We start from the raw sequence: 20,929 nt of genomic DNA on the forward strand, positions 1-20,929 counted from the left end.
TAATGTGGGGGGGGGGACTTGCGTGCCATGAGCTGCTACTGAGTCTCCTGAACGGGGACTGAACTTAACAGAAAACTCCAAAACCCTAGAGGAAAGGTATTGAATCAATTAATCGAATACTCAATTATACAAACATAATAATGCCCGCCCATCTCGTTCAGATAATCAAGGTTCCTTTGTGCTTCAGAAAAGTGTGAACCAGTTATATTTGCCTTCAGGGGGCATGAAGTAAGTTCCTGGAGAAGGAAGACATGGAGCCGCAGACGTGACAAGCCAAAAGGATCACCTCAATGATACTCATGCACAGGGATCACTGAAATGCCTTCCCAAACTTTGCCTCTGCCATGACATTTTTTTTTGTGTTTTGATATATTCAAGTCGGGGAGAATTTTATAAAGCGGATTAAAGTTTTATCTGGTAGAGTTATATGTTAACAGTTCATAATTGTTTATCTGTAGATTATCAGTTTATCTGTAGTTTATCTGTAGATTCCTGAAGAAGGGCCTGTGCCCGAAACGTCGAATCTCCTGTTCCCTGGATGCTGCCTGACCTGCAGTGCTGTTCCAGCAATAAAGTTTCAACTTTGATCTCCAGCATCTGCAGGCCTCACTTTCTCCTATCTGTAGATTATGTCTACTTATTGTAGTAAACAATGATTCTGGTTAAGTACAGAAACCCAGTGTGTCGGCCTGGGTCTAAGTGTGGAATATTTCATACTTGTTCAATATCTTTAACTTTTGTGACACTTCCACAATTAGCAAGGCTTTATTTGTAGCATGCTATCCCAAATTAGGCACAGAGGGCAATTAAGAGTCAACCACAATACTGTGGATCTGTAGGTGAATGCAACAGACCAGATTTCCTTTCCTAAAGGAAAGACAGCAGTGAACTAACTAGTTTTTAACAACAATGAATGGTGGCTTCACAATATTTCATGAATTCAAATTCCAAAAGTTACTGCGGTGGGCTTTGAAGCTGCACCTCCAGGGCATTAACCTGGGCCTTTAGATTATTAGTCCAATGACATGAGCACTATTTCACTGCCTCAAACTACTTCCCAAACTGTATCCTGTACATCGACTTCTAAGCCATGTTATTATCTTTCTTTTCGAACATTTTTCTTTTCTGAATTGCTATCCCAAGAATCATAACTCATTAAAAATTGACGTAGATTATTAAGTTATAGGGTCAGAGTGTCATTCAGCAAGCAAACAGATCCTTTGGTCCAACCTGTCCAAGCCGAATATAATCCCCAACTGAAATAGTCCCACTTGCTATATCCCTCCAAACATTTCTTATTCACATACTTATCTATGGGTCGTTTAAACACGAACTGCACCCACATCACTGCTTCCTCTGGAAGGTCATTCCACACATGAATCACTGTAATAAGAAGTCGCCCATCATAATCACAAATCTACCCCCACTTGGGATAATAGGCCATTCAGCCCCTCAAGCCTGGTCTACTTGATCTGATTGTGACCTTAGTTCTGCTTTCCTATCTGTCCACCATGACCCCTGACTCCATTGTTGATCCAACTTTGCCAGGGAAATGCAATCCTTTCATTCTAGTGTTATGCATGCTTGCTGCTAAACCCAAGTGTCTGGCACAAAGGCTGTTTCACAGCCACGATGCCGCTGGTATGATGTAACAAGGCTTCAATCCTTTTCCAACATAAAAAACAAAACCACCTCACTCATTTAAATAAATATAGAAAATAGGAGCAGGAATGCGCCATTCAGTCCTTCGAGACTGCTTCACCATTCAATAGGATCATGGCTAATAGAGTTATAGAGATGTACAGCATGGAAACCGGCAACTGGTTCCAACTTGTCCATGCCAACCAGATATTCTATATTAATCCAGTTCCACTTGCCAGCATTTGGCCAATATCCCTCTAAACTCTTTCTCTTCATACACCCATCCAGATACCTTGCAGGGCAGCATGGTGACTCAGTGGTTAGCACTGCTGCCTCACAACAGGGACCCAGATTTAATTCCAGCCTCAGGCGACTGTGTATGGAGTTTGCACATTCTACCAGTGTCTGGTTTCCTCTCACAATCCAAAGATGTGCAGGTTAGGTGGATTGACCATGTTAAATTCCCTATAGTGTTCTGAGATATGCAGGTTAGGTGATGTTAGGGGTAAATGTAGAGTGGTAGGGTAGGGGAATGGACCTGGGTAGGTTACACTTCGAAGGGTTGGTGTGGACTTGTTGGGCTGAAGGGCCTGTTTGCACACTGTAGAGATTCTATGATTCTTTTAAATGTTGTAATTGTACCAGCCTCCACCATTCCTCTGGCAGCTCATTTCATACACAGTCAGAGATGTACAGCATGGAAAAAGATGTTTCGGTCCAACGCATCCATGCCAACCAGATATCCCAACCCAATCTAGTCCCACCTTCCAGCACCCGGCGCATATCCCTCCAAACCCTTCCCATTCATATACTCAACCAAATGCCTCTTCAATGTTGCAATTGTACCAGCCTCCACCATTTCCTCTGGCAGCTCATTCCATACACGTACCACCCTCTGTGTGAAAACGCTGCCCCTTAGGTCTCTTTTATATCTCCCCCCTCTCACCCTAAACCTATGCCCTCTAGTTCTAGACTCCCCGACCCCAGGGAAAAGACTTTGTCCATTTATCCTATCCATGACCCTCAATTTTGTAAACCTCTACAAGGTCACCCCTCAGCCTCCGACACTCCAGGGAAAACAGCCCCAGCCTGTTCAGCCTCTCCCTATAGCTAAAATCCTCCAACCCTGGCAACATCCTTGGAAATCTTTTCTGAACCCTTTCAAGTTTCACAACATCTTTCCGACAGGAAGGAGACCAGAATTGCTCCCAATATTCCAACAGTGGCCTAACCAATGTCCTGTACAGCCGCAACATGACCTCCCAACCCCTGTACTCAATACTCTGACCAATAAAAGAAAGCATACCAAACGATTTCTTCACAATCCTAGATACCTGCAACTCCACTTTCAAGGAGCTATGAACCTGCACTCCAAGGTCCAACCTCTGTGTGAAAAGGTTGCCCCTTAGGTTCCTTTTAAATATTTCTTCTTTCACCTTAAACCTATGCCCTCTACTTTTGGATTCCTCTACTATGGGGAAAAGACCTTGACTATTTACCCTATCCATGGCCCTCATGCTTTTATAAACTTCTATAAGGTAACTCCTCAGCTTCCCACACTACAGGAAAAATAGCCCTAGCCTATTCAGCCTGTCTTTTGGCTCAAACCCTCCAAGCCCAGCAACGTCCTCGTTAATATTTTCTGAACCCTTCCACGTTTCAATATCTTTCCTGTATCAGCAAGGCTCAAATTGAACCGAGTACTCCAAATGTGGCCTAACCAATGCCCGGTACAGCTGCAACATGACCTCCCAACTCCTATACTCAATGCACTGACAAGTGTGCCAAACATCATCATCATCTACCTATCGACTTGCAACTCCGCTTTCAAGGAACAATGATTGTGCACCCCAAGGTCTCTTCATTTGACAACACTGTCCAGGACCTTAAGTGTATAATTCCTGCTCTGATTTGCCCTACCAAAGTGCAGCACCTTACATTTATCCAAATTAAACTCTAGCTGCCACTCCTCGGCACATTTACCCATCTGATCAAGGTCTACTGTACTGCAAGGTAACCTTCTTTGCTGTCCACTACACCAATTTTGATGTCACAGTCATAGATTCATATAGCACATGAACAGACTCTTTGATCCAACCAGTCCATACCAAACATAATCCCAAACTAACCTAGACCTACCTGCTTGCGCCTGGCCCATATCCCTCCAAACCTTTCTTTTTCATGCCTCTATCTAAATGTCTTATAAATGTTGTAATTGTACTATAACCACCACTTTCTCACAAAGTACATTCCACACGCGAACTACCCTCTGTGTAAAAAGAATTTGCCTCATGTCTTTAAAATCTCTTTTCTTAATTCAAGAGTCTGCAAGCTTACTAAACATACTTCCTATATTCACTTCCAAATCATTTATATAAATGACAAAAAACAGTGGGTCCAGCACTGAACCTTGCAACACACCACTGGTCAGAGGCCAAACAGCAAGCCCCCATCCTCTGCCTCCTACCTTCGAGCCAATTTTGCATCCATTGATCATATTTCCTTTATTTCACTAACCTTCAAGGAATAAGACTTTTTTTTTAAGATTTTTAGATTCCTGACAGTGTGGAAACAGGCCCTTCGGCCCAACAAGTCCACACCGACACTCCGAAGAGTAACCCACCCAGTCTCATTTCCCTCTGACTAATGCACCTAACACTATGAGCAATTTAGCATGGCCAATTTACCTGGCCGGCACATCTTTGGACCGTGGGAGGAAACTGGAGTACCTGGAGGAAACCCACGCAGACACGGGGAGAATGCACAAACTCCACACAGACAGTCGCCCAAGGCTGGAATCGAACCTGGGACCCTGGTGCTGTGAAACAGCAGTGCTAACCACTGAGCCACCGTGCTATCAATACAAACTTCCAGAAGGTACCCAAAAACATTACAGAGAAGATTTAGTAAAAAGTTGGCTTGAATGAAAATTGGCTGATAATTCGAAAACAAAGAGCAAATATAAAGCATAGGTAATATTGACCGCCAATCAGAAAAGTGTGGTTGGTCGGAGATCACATACTCATACCATGAATACGACAGCTATCTACATCTTCCTTTGCAGCATCACCCAAAACACCTTCAATTAACATTAATTACTCTATTTGACCCTGTGCAAAATTTTTAATTGATCTCAGTAAATCTTGCACCCATGATTATTCTTAGTTCCTTTCACAAATATTAATTACCAATGCTTTCTGCCTTCTACAATATATACTGACAATTCAATACACTAAAAGTATATAGAGTTTCTGTTAGGCTCTGTTGGTTTAATGAGCCAAACCAGCCATATAGTTTAAAAAGTACTACTTTGGAAACCATAACTGCCCACAAAACCCCCACATCAAAATTAAATCAGCATTACTGGTTTCCTCCAATTTTATTCCTGTTTTGATCTTCAAAATTATTTTTATCATAATGGCATTAATTATAATAATTCTATATCATGTAACAGCAAGTTAAACATTACCATTAAAAAGCTAATAAACTAGTACTTGAAAACGAATAAACTCAGCAAAAGGTTCTTTTTAAGTCATCTACATTTAAATTGTGTTGCTGATAGGTGGTGGATTGGATACTTAGTAAAAATAATCATTTTTCATGATAAACCCAGTTCCAGCTGGTTTAACAAAACTACACAATTCACCATCCAAGTCAAGGAATGCATGTACAAATTACATTTGACACCACTGTCAATCTTTCATATCATTTAATTGTTTACTCCATTGCAAGCAAATGATTAAAGCAAAAGTCTGAGTGCAAATTACATTTTAAAAAAAGTGTAATTTGTTGCTAGATTGCTAAGTGCGCCCAATTGGCAGCTCTAAGTTCTCTTGAATGAACTAAATACAATATCCCTAAGCTTGTAGATGACAAAGCTGGGTGGAAGGATACACTGGGAGGAGAATACAGAGCTTTGGACAGTGTGATTTGGACAAGTTGAGAGAGTTGGCAAATGCATGGCAGGTGAAATGTAGATGAGAGGTTATCCACTGGTAGCAAAAATGGGGAGGCAGACTATCTGAATGGAGATGGATTAGAAAAAGGGAACATACAACAAGACTAGGGTGTCATCATACAGAAGTAAGCATCCAGGGACAGGAGGTGGTGAAGAAGGCAAATTGTATGCTGCTTTTTGTAACAAGAGTATTCGAGTATTGAAGCAGGGATGTCATACTACCAATGTACAGAACCTTGATATGATAGCATGTGCAGTTTTGATCTCTCAATCTGAGGAAGGATATGCTAGTAATGGAGGGAGTGTAACAAAGGTTTACCAGACAGATTCCTGAGATGGCAGAACTGATGGATGTTAAGAGAGACTACACTTATTTAAGTTTAGAAGAATGAGGATTGATCTCATAGCAATATTTAAAATTCTAACAGGACTGGACAGGGTAAACACGAGAAGGATACCCCTGATGACCAAAGAGTCCAGAACCAGGGGTCAAGTCTAAGGATATGGCGTAGGCCATTTAGGACCAAGATGGAGAGCAATTTCTTCACCCAGAGTGTGGTGAACCTGTGGAATTGTCTGCCAAAGAAAGCAATTGAGGTCAAAACACAATGCTTTCAAGGAGTTAGATAAAGTTCATAGGGCTAAAAGGATCAAAAGGTATGGGCAGAAAAAGGGAACAGAGTATTTAGCTGGATGAGCAGCTATATTGAATGATGGAGCATCCTCAAAGGGGTGAATGGCCTACTCCTGCTGCAATTTTCTAAATTTTAATCCACACATATTGCTAATGGGAATTCCTCACTTGTTTACCATTCTATATTTGTAAAAATCTGCCTGCAGCATTCCACTACTACTCTCTGGGGAATATCACTCTAACAATAAGCATGTCAGTTTATGAAAGTCAATAATAGCCCTTTGTATTGAGGAGTTAGCCTATCTTAATGTTACAACTGCATCAAGAAATGGAAAATCATCAGACTATCCAGGAGATAAATCACGTTCAAAGTGGGTTAAAAACAGACAAGTAAACAGTACAAGTAGATAGAACAGGATTTTCAGGCCCCACCCAAAACGGTAGCAGATAGGCACTAAAATAAGCACTGACAATCTGTGTTTCAATTCCAGGTCATTTTCCATAAGTAGAATAATGCGGAGAAGGAAGGAATTTCACACCAGGAAATTTTAAAGAGAAAATGCTTAAAAATGTAATAAGCAAACTTCTAAAAATATTTGTCTGCATGAAAATGTAAACCATAAAGCATTTTCAAATTCAGTCCCAAATTAATTGGTAATGGTAGTTCTTGCAAATATTTAAACACTTCTCAAAATTAAATACAGTCAAAATGAAGCTGCAGGCAATCAAAAACAATTGCATATTACAAATATTCACAACATTTCAATATTGTATTGAAAATTATATACATAAGTAAATAAAATGGAGGTTCAGCAGAGTAGTCTGAGCAACATTGCTACCACATGCAGCCAGTTTTCCACCAAAAGATAATTATTGTATTTGGCCTATTAGTACACAACTGAGATGATTAATTTGACACATGGATTTTTTACATCCCTTTTCATTTGCAAAGCAGCCAAGTGCTTTGAGTCACCTTTGAAAGGATCACAAAGTTAGCATGAAAATAAAGCATGCATTTTTCCCAGCTCCAAGTAACTGTTTTCTAAATTTTATCATAGCTTTTCTATAAAAGAGCACAAATTCTGGCAAAAATTTGGACTAAAAGTTTCAACCTGTAAGTTAATCTTGATATGCTGATATTAATGTGCCCCAAAGATGTTGGTTAAATTCATACTGCAGATGAGCTTCTGTCTCTTAGCATTCCAATTCTTCATTAAACCTTGAATGTGAACAACTGAAGGGATTTTGCCAATGTTATTATTTATTCGCCAACCTTTGAATGTTATGTTAAAACTTGTTAAAAGTGCTAGGCAGAAAGAATACTGAACAATAAGTGTACATCTGGGCTGTGCAAAACAGCTAATTAAGAACTGGGAGCAGGAATAGGCAATTCAGCCTCTCAGACCTGCTCTGCCATTTAGTGTGATCATGGCTGATCTCATATTGGCCTCAACTTCACCTTCCTGCCTACTCCACATATTCATTAGTAATGAAAAAATCTGCCCATTTCCTCCTCAAACTTATTCAGTGCCCGATTGGCTACTTCACTTTGGGGTAGTGAATTCCACAGATTCACCACACTTTGAGATATGTAATTCCTCCTCATCTATTTTAGACCTACCACCCCTTAGCCTAAAACAATGACTTCTCATTCTAGGTTGACCCATGATCTAGAAAGGGGAAACATCGCTCTATTTTAGTCAAACCCCTTTAACATTTGATGTACCTCAATTAGTCGCTGGTCATCTTTCTAACCTCTAATAAATATAGACCTAAACTGCTCAATCTCTTCTCTTAAGTAAAGCCTTTCCTCTCTGTCATTTGTGAACCACAAGAACCATCCGATCGAGGCTGCTTAACAAAATTAGGATGAACAAAACAATTAAATACGCAAAATGCACAAAAGAGAAAATTTATTATAAAACATTCAGAAACAGCCAAGAAATCCTCAGTCTTGAAACATGGGCAGGATTGTGATCTATATCTCACACACCGAAACAGACCCTTTGCTCCAACTCACCTGCACTGACCAGACATCCCAATCTGACCTGGTCCCATTTGCCAGCATTTAGCCCACATTCCTCTAAGCCCTTCCTATTCATATACCCATCCACTTCCTTGGCAGCTCATTCCATATACGCTTTTTCCCCTCAAGTCCCTTTTAAATCTTTCTCATCTTAAATCTATGCTCTCTAGTTTTGGACTCCTCCACCCTAGGAAAAAAACCTTAGCTATTCAACCTAACTTGTGCGAGATCACCTCTCAGCTTCCAACACTGCAGAGACAACAAACCCAGCCTCTTCCGATAACTCAAAATCCTCCAGTTCCAGAAACATCATTGAAAATCTTTTCTGCACCCTCTTAAGTTTGATAACTTCCTTACGATATCAGGGTTACCATAATTATACACAGTATTCTAAATGTAACCTTGCCAATGTCCTGTACAGTCGCAACATGACATCCCAACTCATACACTAAATGTTCTGACCAATGGAGGCAAGAATGCCAAACACCACCTTCACCACCCTGTCAACCCGCAACTCCACTTTCAAGGATCTATGCACCTGAACTCCTTAGTTTCTTTACTCAGCAACAGTCCCCCGGGGCCCCACCATTACCTGTACAAGTCCTGCCCTGGTCTGCCTTACCAAGATACAACACCTCATACTTATCTAAATTAAATTCCATTTAGCACTCCTTGGCCCATCTGTTCAAGTGGTGAGAGACTAACTAAAGAGAAAAATCTATTTGACCTCTGTCTCACCAATACAGCTGGTGCAGATACATCTGTCCATGATACTACTGGTAGGAATGACCACTGGATGTCTGCATAATGAAGCCCCAACTTCATACTGAGGGCACCCTCCATTCTGTTGAATTTTTTTTGTGGCATGGGGGGGATTCACTAGACCAACAATTACCATCCATCCCTAATTACTCTGGGGAAGGAGGCAGTGAGCTGCTGTCTTGAACAAGGATATCTACAATCCTGCTAGTAAAGTTATTTCAGGATTCTGGCCCACCTACAGCAAAGGAATGGCAATACAGTTCCCAGTCAATGCGGTGTGTGACCCAGAGGGGATCTTGCAGGTGGCGGTTCTCCAATGCATTTTCCAGGAGAAGCTGTGGACCTTGAAGATGCTCCAGAAGCAGCCTGATGAGCTACCACTGCTGAGAGTGCACACCACCACCACTGTGCATCAGTGGAGAAGAGAGGGAACACTGAAGGTTACAGCATTTAACTTTATTTAATTATACTTGGTCATGCATGTTTAGCTTTTTTAAAATTCTGTTTTAAGTTATTGGATTATAATCGTAAAAAGGAGCACCAAGGAAAACAAAACATTTAGAACCCGAGCAGACACGCCAGCTTCCACCCTTAGCTAATCAAATTGAAGAATTGGGATGTCACTAGCACAGGGACCAAAAAAGTATAAGCTAGAGTCAGTACATTCAACGTCAAATCAAGTACAAAGAGAAGGAAAGGAATAGCATATTAAGAGATTAGAAGAGAAGTTTATAAAAGGAAAAAAATTGAAATTTTATAATAGTAACAAGTAATACCTGAAGAATTGTAACCACAGTTTTAATAGTTAATTTTCTGACTCTGGAGATCATATGCCAACGAACAATGATTTCATTTTTATAAAGCATTTGTAATTATTAATCTTAAATATCTCTGGTGGATTCAGTTCATGATAGTATTGTACTTGCTCAATTGTCACGACGAGTCCCAGGACTCTGCCACAGGAGCATCTGAGAGGGATATCACTTGTGACCTAAATGTCAGTCAGAGGCCATTTCCAATAAAAAGAGAACCTAACCATCTGAGCTTGCCAGTTCTCTTCTTTGACAGCATGAATGTGTTGTTTCTAAGGGCAGCATTTCATGTCCATCCCTAATCAACTTGAATTGATTGGCATCCCAAGCCATTTGAAAGGGCTCTTAAGAGTCAACAACATTGCTGTGGATCTGCAGTTATATGTAAGCCAGACCAGATAAGGACGCAGATTTCTTTACCTTGTTATGAAGGTTTCATTTAATTATTGGAAAATTTAGAGGGGATCGGAGGAAAGACCTTTTATTCAGAGGGTGGTGGGTGTCTGGAATTTGCTGCCCAGATGAGGGAGCTGAGGCAGAGACCTTCAACTCATTTAAAAGGAATCGAAATTTGTACCTGAAGTATCTCTAAAGCTACAGACTAGGTGTTGGAAATTGAGATTTGAATGGATGGGTAGATTATTTAGCCTTGTAGACAATGGGCTAAATAACCTAATACTGTGCCTTGCCTTTTCTACGGTTCTAGTGCTTTGAGCACTGGAGTTTGAAATATTATGGAGGTGCCTGGACTGTTTTCCCGGGAAGAAGTACTGAAATCTTTGTTCTTAAAAAGGCATCTTTTGGAAAACATATGGTTCCAGATAACTGCTAGTCCTGTTTGCGTGAACTCACTTCAGGGAAAACACATGACTTTTTTTTTTACAACTGTCAGGTGGCAGCGTCTGCTTTGGATATTTTTTGAAGTGGTTGGTAGTAGGCATGCTGAAGGAAAACAGCATCCCAGTTTAGTTCAACTGTTCTGGAAATGAAAACCTTTGTTGTGAAACTTGACTATCCTCTCAAAGTGAATGCGGACATATCCTCAATAAGATGATAAGAACTAGGAGCAGGAGTAGGCTGTCTGGCTCTTCGAGCCTGCTCCGCCACTCAATAAGATCATGACTAATCTTTTTGTGGACTCAGCTCCACTTACCAGTGTTTTCACCGTATCCCTTAATTCCGTTATTTTTCAAAAAAAGTATCTACCTTAGCTTTAAAAGCGATTACCAAAGTAGCGTCAATTACTTTCCCGTGTCTTACAAGCTTATTCTCCACAACCACCTGATGAAGGAGCAGTGCTCCAAAAGCTAGTGCTTCCAAACAAACCTGTTGGACTATAACCTGTGTTGTGTGATTTTTAACTTTGTACACCCCAGTCCAACACCGGCACCTCCAAATCATGACTTCCCTGGGCAAGGAATTCCATAAATTAACAACCCTCTGGATGAAGAAGTTCCTTCTCAGTTCAGTTCTAAACCTGCTTCCTCTAATCTTGAGGCCATGCCCTCTTGTCCTAGTTTCATCTACCAGTGGAAACATCCTCTCTATTTCTATTTTATCAATTCCCTTCATAATTTTATATGTTTCCATAAGATCCCCCTCATTCTTCTGAATTCCAATGAATATAATCCCAATATACTCGGCCTCTCTTCATAAGCCGACCCCTTCAGCTCCAGAATCAACCTCGTGAACCTTCTCTGTACCCCCTCCTGTGCCAGTACATCCTTCCTTAAGGAGACCAAATCTGCACACACTACTCCAGGCATGGCCTCACCAGCATCTTGTACAGCTGTAACAACACCTCTCTGCTTTAAAGCTAAACCCCTTTAGCAATGAAGGACAAAATTCCATTTGCCTTCCTGATTACTTGTATTCAGTCTGCCAGACCTTTGCTTACTCACTCAATGTATCTATATTCCTCTGCAGAGTTTCACAGTCCTCTGCACACTTTGCTCTGCCACTCATCTTAGTGTCATCTGCAAGTTTTGACACTGTACATGTGGTTCTCCCAACTCCAACTCATCTATATAAATTGTAAATAATTGTGGTCCCAACACCGATCCCTGAGGCACACAACTACTCACTGATTGCCAGCCAAACTGGCACTCATTTACCCCCACTGTTTGCTTCCTGTCTCATTGCATAGAACCAGATCTAGGATAGCTTGCTCCCTCATTGGTTCCATTACATGCTGTTCAAGAAAACTATCACGGATACACTCAACGAACTCTTCAATGCCAACCTGACTGGGCTGGTTCGACCATTCTACATGCAGAATACAATGCCCCATAATAGTTTTACCTTTTTTGCAGGCATTAATTATTTCCTTGTGTATTGCCCACTCCAATGTGAAGTTATTATTTGGTGGCCTATAGACTACCCTATCAGTGACTTTTGGAGTCATAGAGATGTACAGCATGGAAAAAGATCCTTCGGTCCAACCTGTCCATGCCGACTAGATATCCCAACCGAATCTAGTCCCGCTTGCCAGCACCCGGCCCATATCCCAACAAATCCTTCCTATTCATATACCCATCCAGATGCCTTTTAAATGTTGCAATTGTACCAGCCTCTACCAGTTCCTCTGGCAGCTCATTCCACACACGCACCACTCTCCGCGTGAAAAGGTTGCCTCTTCGGTCTCTTTTATATTTTTCCCCTCTCGCCCTAAACCTATGTCCTCTAGGACTGGACTCCCCGACCCCGGGAAAAGACTTTGCCTATTTATCCTATCCATGCCCCTCATAATTTTGTAAACCTCTAAGATCACCCCTCAGCCTCCGACACTCCAGGGAAAACAGCCCCAGCCTGTTCAGCCTCTCCCTATAACTCAAAGCCTCCTACCCTGGCAACATCCTTGTAAATCTTTTCTGAAACCTTCCAAGTTTCACAACATCCTTCTGATAGAAGGGAGACCAGAATTGCATGTAATATTCCAACAGAAGCCGAAACAACATGACCTCCCAACTCCTGTACTCAATACTCTGACCAATAAAGGAAAGCATACCAAATGCCTTTTTCACTATCCTATCTACCTGCGACTCCACTTTCAAGGAGCTATAAACCTGCACTCCAAGGTCTCTTTGTTCAGCAACACTCCATAAGACCTTACCATTAAGGTGTATATGTCCTGCTAAGATTTGCTTTCCCAAAATGCAGCACATCACATTTATCTGAATTAAACTCCATCTGCCACTTCTCAGCCCATTGGCCCATCTGGTCAAGATCCTGTTGTAAACTGAGGCATCCTTCTTCGCTGGATTCCTGAAGAAGGGCTCATGCCCGAAACGTCGATTCTCCTGCTCGGATGCTGACTGACCTGCTGCGCTTTTCCAGCAACACATTTTCAGCATCCTTCTTCGCTGTCCACTACACCTCCAATTTTGGTGTCATCTGCAAACTTACTCACTGTACCTCTTAAGCTTGCATCCACATCATCTATGTAATGACAAAACGTAGAGGACCCAGCACCGATCCTTGTGGCACTCCACTGGTCACAGGCCTCCAGTCTGAAAAACAACCCTCCACCACCCTCTGTCTTCTACCTTTGAGCCAGTTCTGTATCTAAATGGCTAGTTCTCCCTGTATTCCGTGAGATCTATCTTGCTAACCAGTCTCCCATGGGGAACCTTGTCGAATGCTTTACTGAAGTCTACATAGATCACATCTGCAGCTCTGCCCTCATCAATCCTCTTTCTTACTTCTTCAAAAGACTCAATCAAGTTTGAGAGACATGATTTCCCAGGCACAAAGCCACGTTGACTATCCCTAATCAGTTCTTGTTTTTCCAAATACATGTACATCCTGTCCCTCAGGATTCCCTCCAACAACTTGTCCACCACCGACATCAGGCTCACTGGTCTATAGTTCCCTGGCTTGTCCTTACCACCCTTCTTAAACAGTGGCACCACGTGAGCCAACCTCCAGTTTTCCAGCACCTCACCTGTGACTATCGATGATACAAATATCTCAGCAAGAGGCCCAGCAATCACTTCCCTACCTTCCCACAGAGTTCTAGGGTACACCTGATCAGGTCCTGGGGATTTATCCACATTTATGCATTTCAAGACATCCAGCACTCCCTACTCTGTAACATGGACATTTTGCAAGGTGTCTCTATCTATTTTCCTACATTCTATATCTTCCATGTACTTTTCCACAGTAAATACTGATACAAAATATTCGTTTGGTATCTTCTCCATTTTCTGCAGCCTTACTGAACTTTAAGGGCTATAAATGTGTTGCTGGAAAAGCACAGCAGGTCAGGCAGCATCCAAGGAGCAGGAGAATTGACGTTTCGGGCAAGAGTCCTTCTTCAGGAACTTTAAGGGGCCCTATTCTCTCCCTGGTTACCCTTTTGTCCTTAATATATTTGTAAAAACCCTTTTGATTCTCCTTAATTCTATTTGCCAAAGCTATCTCTTGTCCCCTTTTTACCTTCCTGATTTCCCTCTTAAGTATACTCCTACTGCCTTTGTACTCTAAGGATTCACTCGAACTATCCTGTCTATACCTTACATATGCTTCCTTCTTTTTCTTAACCAAACCTTCAATTTCTTTAGTCTTCCAGCATTCCCTATACATACCAGCCTTTCCTTTCACCCTAACAGGAATATACTTTCTCTGAATTCTTGTTATCTCATTTCTGAAGGCTTCCCATTTTCCAGAAAATCCCTTTAGCTGCGAACATCTGCCCCCAATCAGCTTTTGAAAGTTTTTGCCGAACACCATCAAAATTGGCCTTTCTCCAATTTAGAACTTCAACTTTTAGATCTGGTCTATCCTTTTGCATCACTATTTTAAATCTAATAGAATTATGGTCACTGGCCCCAAAGTGCTCCCCCACTGACATCTCAGTCACCTGCCCTGCCTTATTTCCCAAGAGTAGGTCAAGTTCTGCCCCTTCTCTAGTAGGTACACCTACATACTGAGTCAGAAAAGTTTCTTGTACACACTTAAGAAATTCCTCTCCATCTAAACCCTTAACACTTTGACAGTCCCAATCGATGTTTGGAAAGTTAAAAGCCCCTACCATAACCACTGTATTATTCTTACAGATAGCTTAGATCGCCTTACAAATTTGTTTCTCAATTTCCCTCTGACTATTAGGGGGTCCATAATACAATCCCAATAAGGTGATCATCCCTTTCTTATTTCTCAGTTCCACCCAAATAACTTCCATGGATGTACTGCCAGGAATATCCTCCCTCAGTACAGCTGTAATGCTATCCCTTATTAAAAACGCCACTGCCCCTCCTTTCTTGCCTCTCTTTCTATCCTTCCTGTAGCATTTGCATCCTGGAACATTAAGCTGCCAGTCCTGTCCATCCCTGAGCCATGTTTCTGTAATTCCTATGATATCCCAGTCCCATGCTCCTAATCATGCCCTGAATTCATCTGCCTTCCCTGTTAGGCCCCTTGCATTGAAATAAATGCAGTTTGATTTATTAGTCCTACCTTGTCCCTGCCTGCCCTGACTGTTTGACTCGCTTCTGTTCTCAACTGTACCAGTCTCAGATTGATCTCTTTCCTCACTGTCTCCCTGGGTCCCACACCCCCACCTTATTAGTTTAAATCCTCCCAAGCAGCTCTAGCAAATCTCCCTGCCAGTATATTAGTCCCCTTCCAATTTAGGTGCAATCCGTCCTTCTTGTACAGGTCACTTCTACCCCAAAAGAGATTCCAATGATCCAAAAATGTGAATCCTTCTTCCATACACCACCTCCGCATCCATCTGCTCTATCCTCCTATTCCTGCCCTCACTAGCTCGTAGCACTGGGAGTAATCCAGATATCACTGCTCTCAAGGACCTCCTTTTTAAATTCTTGCCTAACTCTCTAATCTCCCTTCAGAATCTCAAACTTTTCCCTTCCTATGTCATTGGTTCCAATATGGACAATGATCTCTTGCTGGCCCCTCTCCCCCTTGAGAACGTTCTGCACCCTCCCGGAGACATCCTTGATCCTGGCACCAGGGAAGCAACACATCATTCTGATTTTTCGCTGCTGGACACAAACGTCTGTCTGTACCTCGGACTACAGAGTCCCGTAACACAACTGATCTCTTGGAACCAGACATACCCCTCGTCGCATTAGAGCCAGTCTCAATACCAGAAACTTGGCTGTTCATGCTACGTTCCCCTGTGAATCCATCACCCCCTACATTTTCCAAAACAACATAGCTGTTTGAAATGGTGATCGCCACAGAAGACTCCTGCACTAGCTGCCTACCTCTTTTACTCTTCCTGGAGTTAACCCATCTATGTGACTGTATCTGAGATTTCTACCCCCTTCCTATAACTGCCATCCTTCACATACTGTTGCGGTCGCAAATTCCTCATTGCCTCTAACTGTCCCTCCAAGCGATCCATTCAGTCTGACAGGATTCGCAGCTAACAGCATTTATTGCAGATATAATCCGCAGTAACCCTTAAACTCTCTTTAAACTCCCACATCTGACAAGAAGCGCATATTACTCTAGTAAAGGCCATTTTTGCTCCTTCACAATCTAGACACAGAAAATAATACCGTCTTAGTCCTCTACAAAACACTGCCCCAGGTTAAATAGTTATGACTTATATTTTAAGTTTAATCGAAAGACATTTCTCAAAAAACATATAGTCAAGAATGAACCCATTCTACTCACTACTGCAGACTTTCTGTAGGCCACACTTAAAACAATTCACGTACCTGTTTCTGTGCTGTGAACTTCGCCAAAAGAGTTCCTCCAAGATCAGTTTCCTTCCTTGGAATTCCTAATTTCCACACAACTACATGCTCCATAGAACCTGTATCATCTCTCAGCACAGCGCTGATGTCATCCTTGAATATCAGAGTTCCACCACCCCCCCCCCCCCCCCACCCCCTTGCATTCCTGTCTGTCCTTCTGAATAGTCTAGTACCCCGAATATTTAATTCCCAGTCATGACCACTTTACAGCCACGTCTCAGTGATGGCTACCAAGTCATATGCATTCACGATAATTTGTGCCGTTAACTCACCAACCTTGTTACGAATGCTATGAGCATTCAGGTCAAGTGCATTTATGCAAGCTTTCTTACCGTCGTGATTCACAACATCTCTAATATCCCCTGAGTTATCCTTCGTTTTTGCTTCTTTCATAGTCTGCCTTGAACTTAAACCCTCCTGCACACATGCGAATCTGCTGCTTACCTTTTCATTTATCACCGTACTTCCTGTTGCTTTCCCTTTCCGTTGAACTGTGTTTGCAAAGATTCCAGACACAACTGTCTATGTTGGGTAACACCTGTCTGCACAGGCCAGAATGTCAGGCCAAGGCCATCTGAATATTTCAAACCTTACTGTTGCCTTTAACAGCTAGCCATCAAAAAAAAGTTCTTGAAAAATGAGAGAGAAAAAGCGGGTGTGCGTGCGAGTGTGCACACGTGTGTATACATGAGTGAATGAGTCAGTGAGAGAGAGATAGTTATTTGGAGAGGTAAACATTTATGATATTTTATTATAAATTGTTTACGGTAACCAGTTCTGCATCATCACAGGTAAGTTCTTTTTAATAATAAAATCAATAATTTTCAAAGTCTTAAAAAGAAACCTGGCTACTGGATCTTTTTAATCCAAATTAAAATGGAGCAATCATTCAATTGCCTGCATTTGGAACTAGAAAAAAAAATTAAAATTTGTGAACAGTGGAACTAAACAAAGACAACGTCCTCCACCAGTCTCAGTCGTAAAAGCCTAAAGAAGCGAATAAACTTTTACACTTATCAACGACAGCTGTCACTGCCACCATTACTCAAGCAATCTTGTATTCCAGGTATTTTCCCCCCACTAAACTTAAATTCCACCACCTACTATGGTGGAATCTGAATTGATGCGCCAAGGGCATTTGGCTTGAGACTCTGGATTACTAGTTCAGAAACATTACCAATATGCCACTATCATCCCAATGGAATTTAATAACCTCAGTATCATTGAATCCTCCCAATATCCACAACCTATGGTTTACCACTGACTAGAACTAAACTAGACAAGACATCCAAATTCTGTCACCTTAACAATAGATTAGAGACTAGGAATCCTATAGCAACTAACTCTCCTCCTGTCTCTCCAATACCTGCCCACCATCTACAATGAACAATTCAGGAGTGTGCTTCCCACTTGCCTACATAAGTGCAGCTCCAAAAACACCCAAAAATCCTTGACATCATCCAGGACAAAGCAACCTGCTTTAAATCAGTATCCATTCACCATCTTAAACATTCACTCTCTTCACCACTGTTGCATAGTAGCAGCAGTGTGGATCAACTAATGGAAGCAGTCCATCAACTCACCAAATCTGCTTTGCCAACACCTTCCAAACCCATGTCCTCTATCACCTACATGGTTAAACACAACAAACATGTTGGAAACCATCACCTGCAAACTCCTCTCAAAGTCACAGACCATCACAACTACGGACTATCACTGTCACAAATAAAACTCTGGATTTCTCTTTCAACAACATTATGAGTGTACCAAATGATGAACACTTCAACTTCCCTCTCCCACTCCATCAAGAACATGCAGGTCTTGGGCCTCCCCCACCGCCACCAACCCATTACCACCTGATGCCTGGACGACCACCATGTCATATTTTGCCTTGGGACCCTGCAACCACATGGGATAAATGCGGATTCAACAGCTCCTCATTTCCCCTCTTCCCACAATATCCCAGTCCCAAGCCTCCAACTCGACACAGCCCTCCAGACCAGTCCATCACTGCCCCCTTTGACATATCACCTTCTCCCTCATCCAAGCTATCTCCCCCAACCCCACCCCCTTCCCATTTACCTCTTAGCCTGACCCACAACCCACATTCCTGATAAAGGGCTTATGCCCAAAACATTGACTCTCCTGCTCCTTGGATGCTGCCTGACTGGCTGTGCTTTTTCAGCACCACACTCTCAACGCTGATCTCCAGCATCTGCAGTCCTCACTTTCTCCTACCAAACGGATTGCAATAGTTCAAGTAGGTTCACCACAATTTCCTCAACAGCAATTAGGGATGAGTAACAAATTCTGGCATTGACAGTGACACTCATGACATCAATGAGAAAAGAAAAAGCTTTTAAGTACATCAATGATCAGGGAAGACAAAAGACCACAAACAGAAACTTAATGGTGAAGTGATAACACTCACTTAGAAACCATTGGTTGTTTGTACTTAACCACATATCTCCCCCTTACCCTAAAATTGCTTTTTACCATTAATGCATAAGTAACAGTGAAAACAATTAACCTTACTATTATTTTGAAAACAAAATTTTGGCCTCAATGATGATGATTTAAACTGACACAACTGAAAATAAATGACACAACATTCCACAAGAAATCTTACTTGCAAGTAGGAAAAACACTAAAATCCACTGTATTTAAAAAGCTAAGAAATATACAGTAAGAGAAAATATACCCTTACAAAATATATGTATAATGCTTCTATTTAAATAATCATTAGATGTCCTCTTGAATGCCTCAACTGAATCTACTTCCTCCACATTTCTTGACCTTAACTAATTGCTTTAGTGAAAGAAAATTCTCTTTTCATATTTGTTTCTCCTCAGAACATTTTAAAACTCTGATCTCTCAAATCATTTTCTCCCAATCCATTCTTTCTACTTTGCTCATGATTCTGGAAATGCCTGTCAAATCTCCTTGTAGTCTTCTCTCCAAGGAAAACAGTTCCAATTTCTCCAATATTTCCTCTTAACTAAAGTTTCCTGCATCTGGAAGCACTATCATAAACCACTTCTACACTGTCTCTAATATTCACATGCTTCCTATAACTTGGCACCCATAACTGTAAACAATACTCCAGGTGAGGTCAAAATAACATCGTGTTCATCTTAACATCCCAGCTCTTGCCCCTATTAATGAATCCTAGAATGCAAATACAGTTTATTAATAGCTCTGTCTGCCAATGTTCCCTCTCGACTGCACACATGCACAGCCATTCCAGGTCTCCGCATACAGCAATTAGTGTTGACACACCAATCATGTCATTGGCTTCCAGTTGTGGAAGCTGCTACCATCCACACAGGTCAGAAATCCATGTAGTTTCTGTACCACATTCAATGAGTAACGCACATATGACTTTTGTACATACATACCCAGATGTCTCTGCTCCTGCATATCCTTTAGAATAGCCCTCTTTTTATTGTTGCCCCATGTTCTTTGGACCAAAGTAAATATTTCCCCATTGAACTTGATCTGCCCCCAACCCACCAATACGTAAATATCCTTCTGAAGTTCTACACTGTCATTCTCTCAGTTTACAATTCTCCCTAGATTTGTGTCATTTGCCAACTTGATAATTGGAAATTTACATACCAAGATCTGGAACAGTTTCAAAATGCCTTTTGGAAGTCATCAACTGGTCTTGCCTTCATTAACCCTCTCTGTTACCTCTTCAAAAAACTCCAGCCTGTTAGTTAGTCACAATTTTCCCTTAAATACATGCTGACCCATACAGGTGAAGCAAACCTCCATACTATTTACAATCCACCTGACAAGTTTATTTCAAAGAGGATCAATTATCAACTAAACAGAAAACTCTATCCTGAATTTGCAAATCACTACAATGTTGTTGCTCACTCAGCACCAGGTTTGTAAGGCACTCTCACTCAGCTCAATGTTGCACACAAAAGATTCAGCCTGTCCTCAAATGTCACCAAAATAAAACTCACATCAACCACACCCAGTCAACTAAATATACATGTTGAAGAAAGAATCTTTGGAATAAGTTGAGAACTTCCTATTCTTTGGCAGCCCCCTCTTACAAAAGGCCACCATTAATAATTTGTCATTTATATAATGATTTGGATAAGAGTAAGTGGAATGGTTAGTACATTTGTGAATGACACCAAAACTGGACAGTGAAGGTGGTTATCTAAGATTACAAAGGGATCTTGATCAATTGGGCCGATGGGCTGAGGATTGGCAGATAGAGTTTAATTTAGATAAACTTGAGGTGTTGCATTTTGCTAAGACGAACAAGACTTGCACAGTTAATGGGGAGTGTTGATGAACAGAAACATCTAGGGATTCAAGTACATAGTTTTTCTGAAAGTTGCATCACAG

General features: G+C 41.5%; 1 protein-coding gene across 2 annotated transcripts in view; it reads right to left on the reverse strand.

Moving 5' to 3' along the window:
* LOC122549657 (DNA topoisomerase 2-beta-like) overlaps positions 1 to 20,929 on the reverse strand; it is a 144,337-nt gene that overhangs the window by 109,484 nt on the left and 13,924 nt on the right. The window contains exon 1 of one of the 2 annotated variants that reach the window (XM_043689462.1): positions 5,288 to 5,294. The exons of the other annotated variant lie outside the window; for it this stretch is intronic. Coding sequence (XP_043545397.1) covers positions 5,288 to 5,290 — 3 coding nt within the window. The 5' untranslated portion in view covers positions 5,291 to 5,294. Of the gene's footprint in view, positions 1 to 5,287; positions 5,295 to 20,929 lie in introns of those variants that run through there. 2 annotated transcript variants of the gene reach the window in all.

The sequence above is a fragment of the Chiloscyllium plagiosum genome, chromosome 5 (assembly GCF_004010195.1).
Source record: "Chiloscyllium plagiosum isolate BGI_BamShark_2017 chromosome 5, ASM401019v2, whole genome shotgun sequence".
NCBI classification, from domain to species: Eukaryota; Metazoa; Chordata; class Chondrichthyes; order Orectolobiformes; family Hemiscylliidae; genus Chiloscyllium; species Chiloscyllium plagiosum.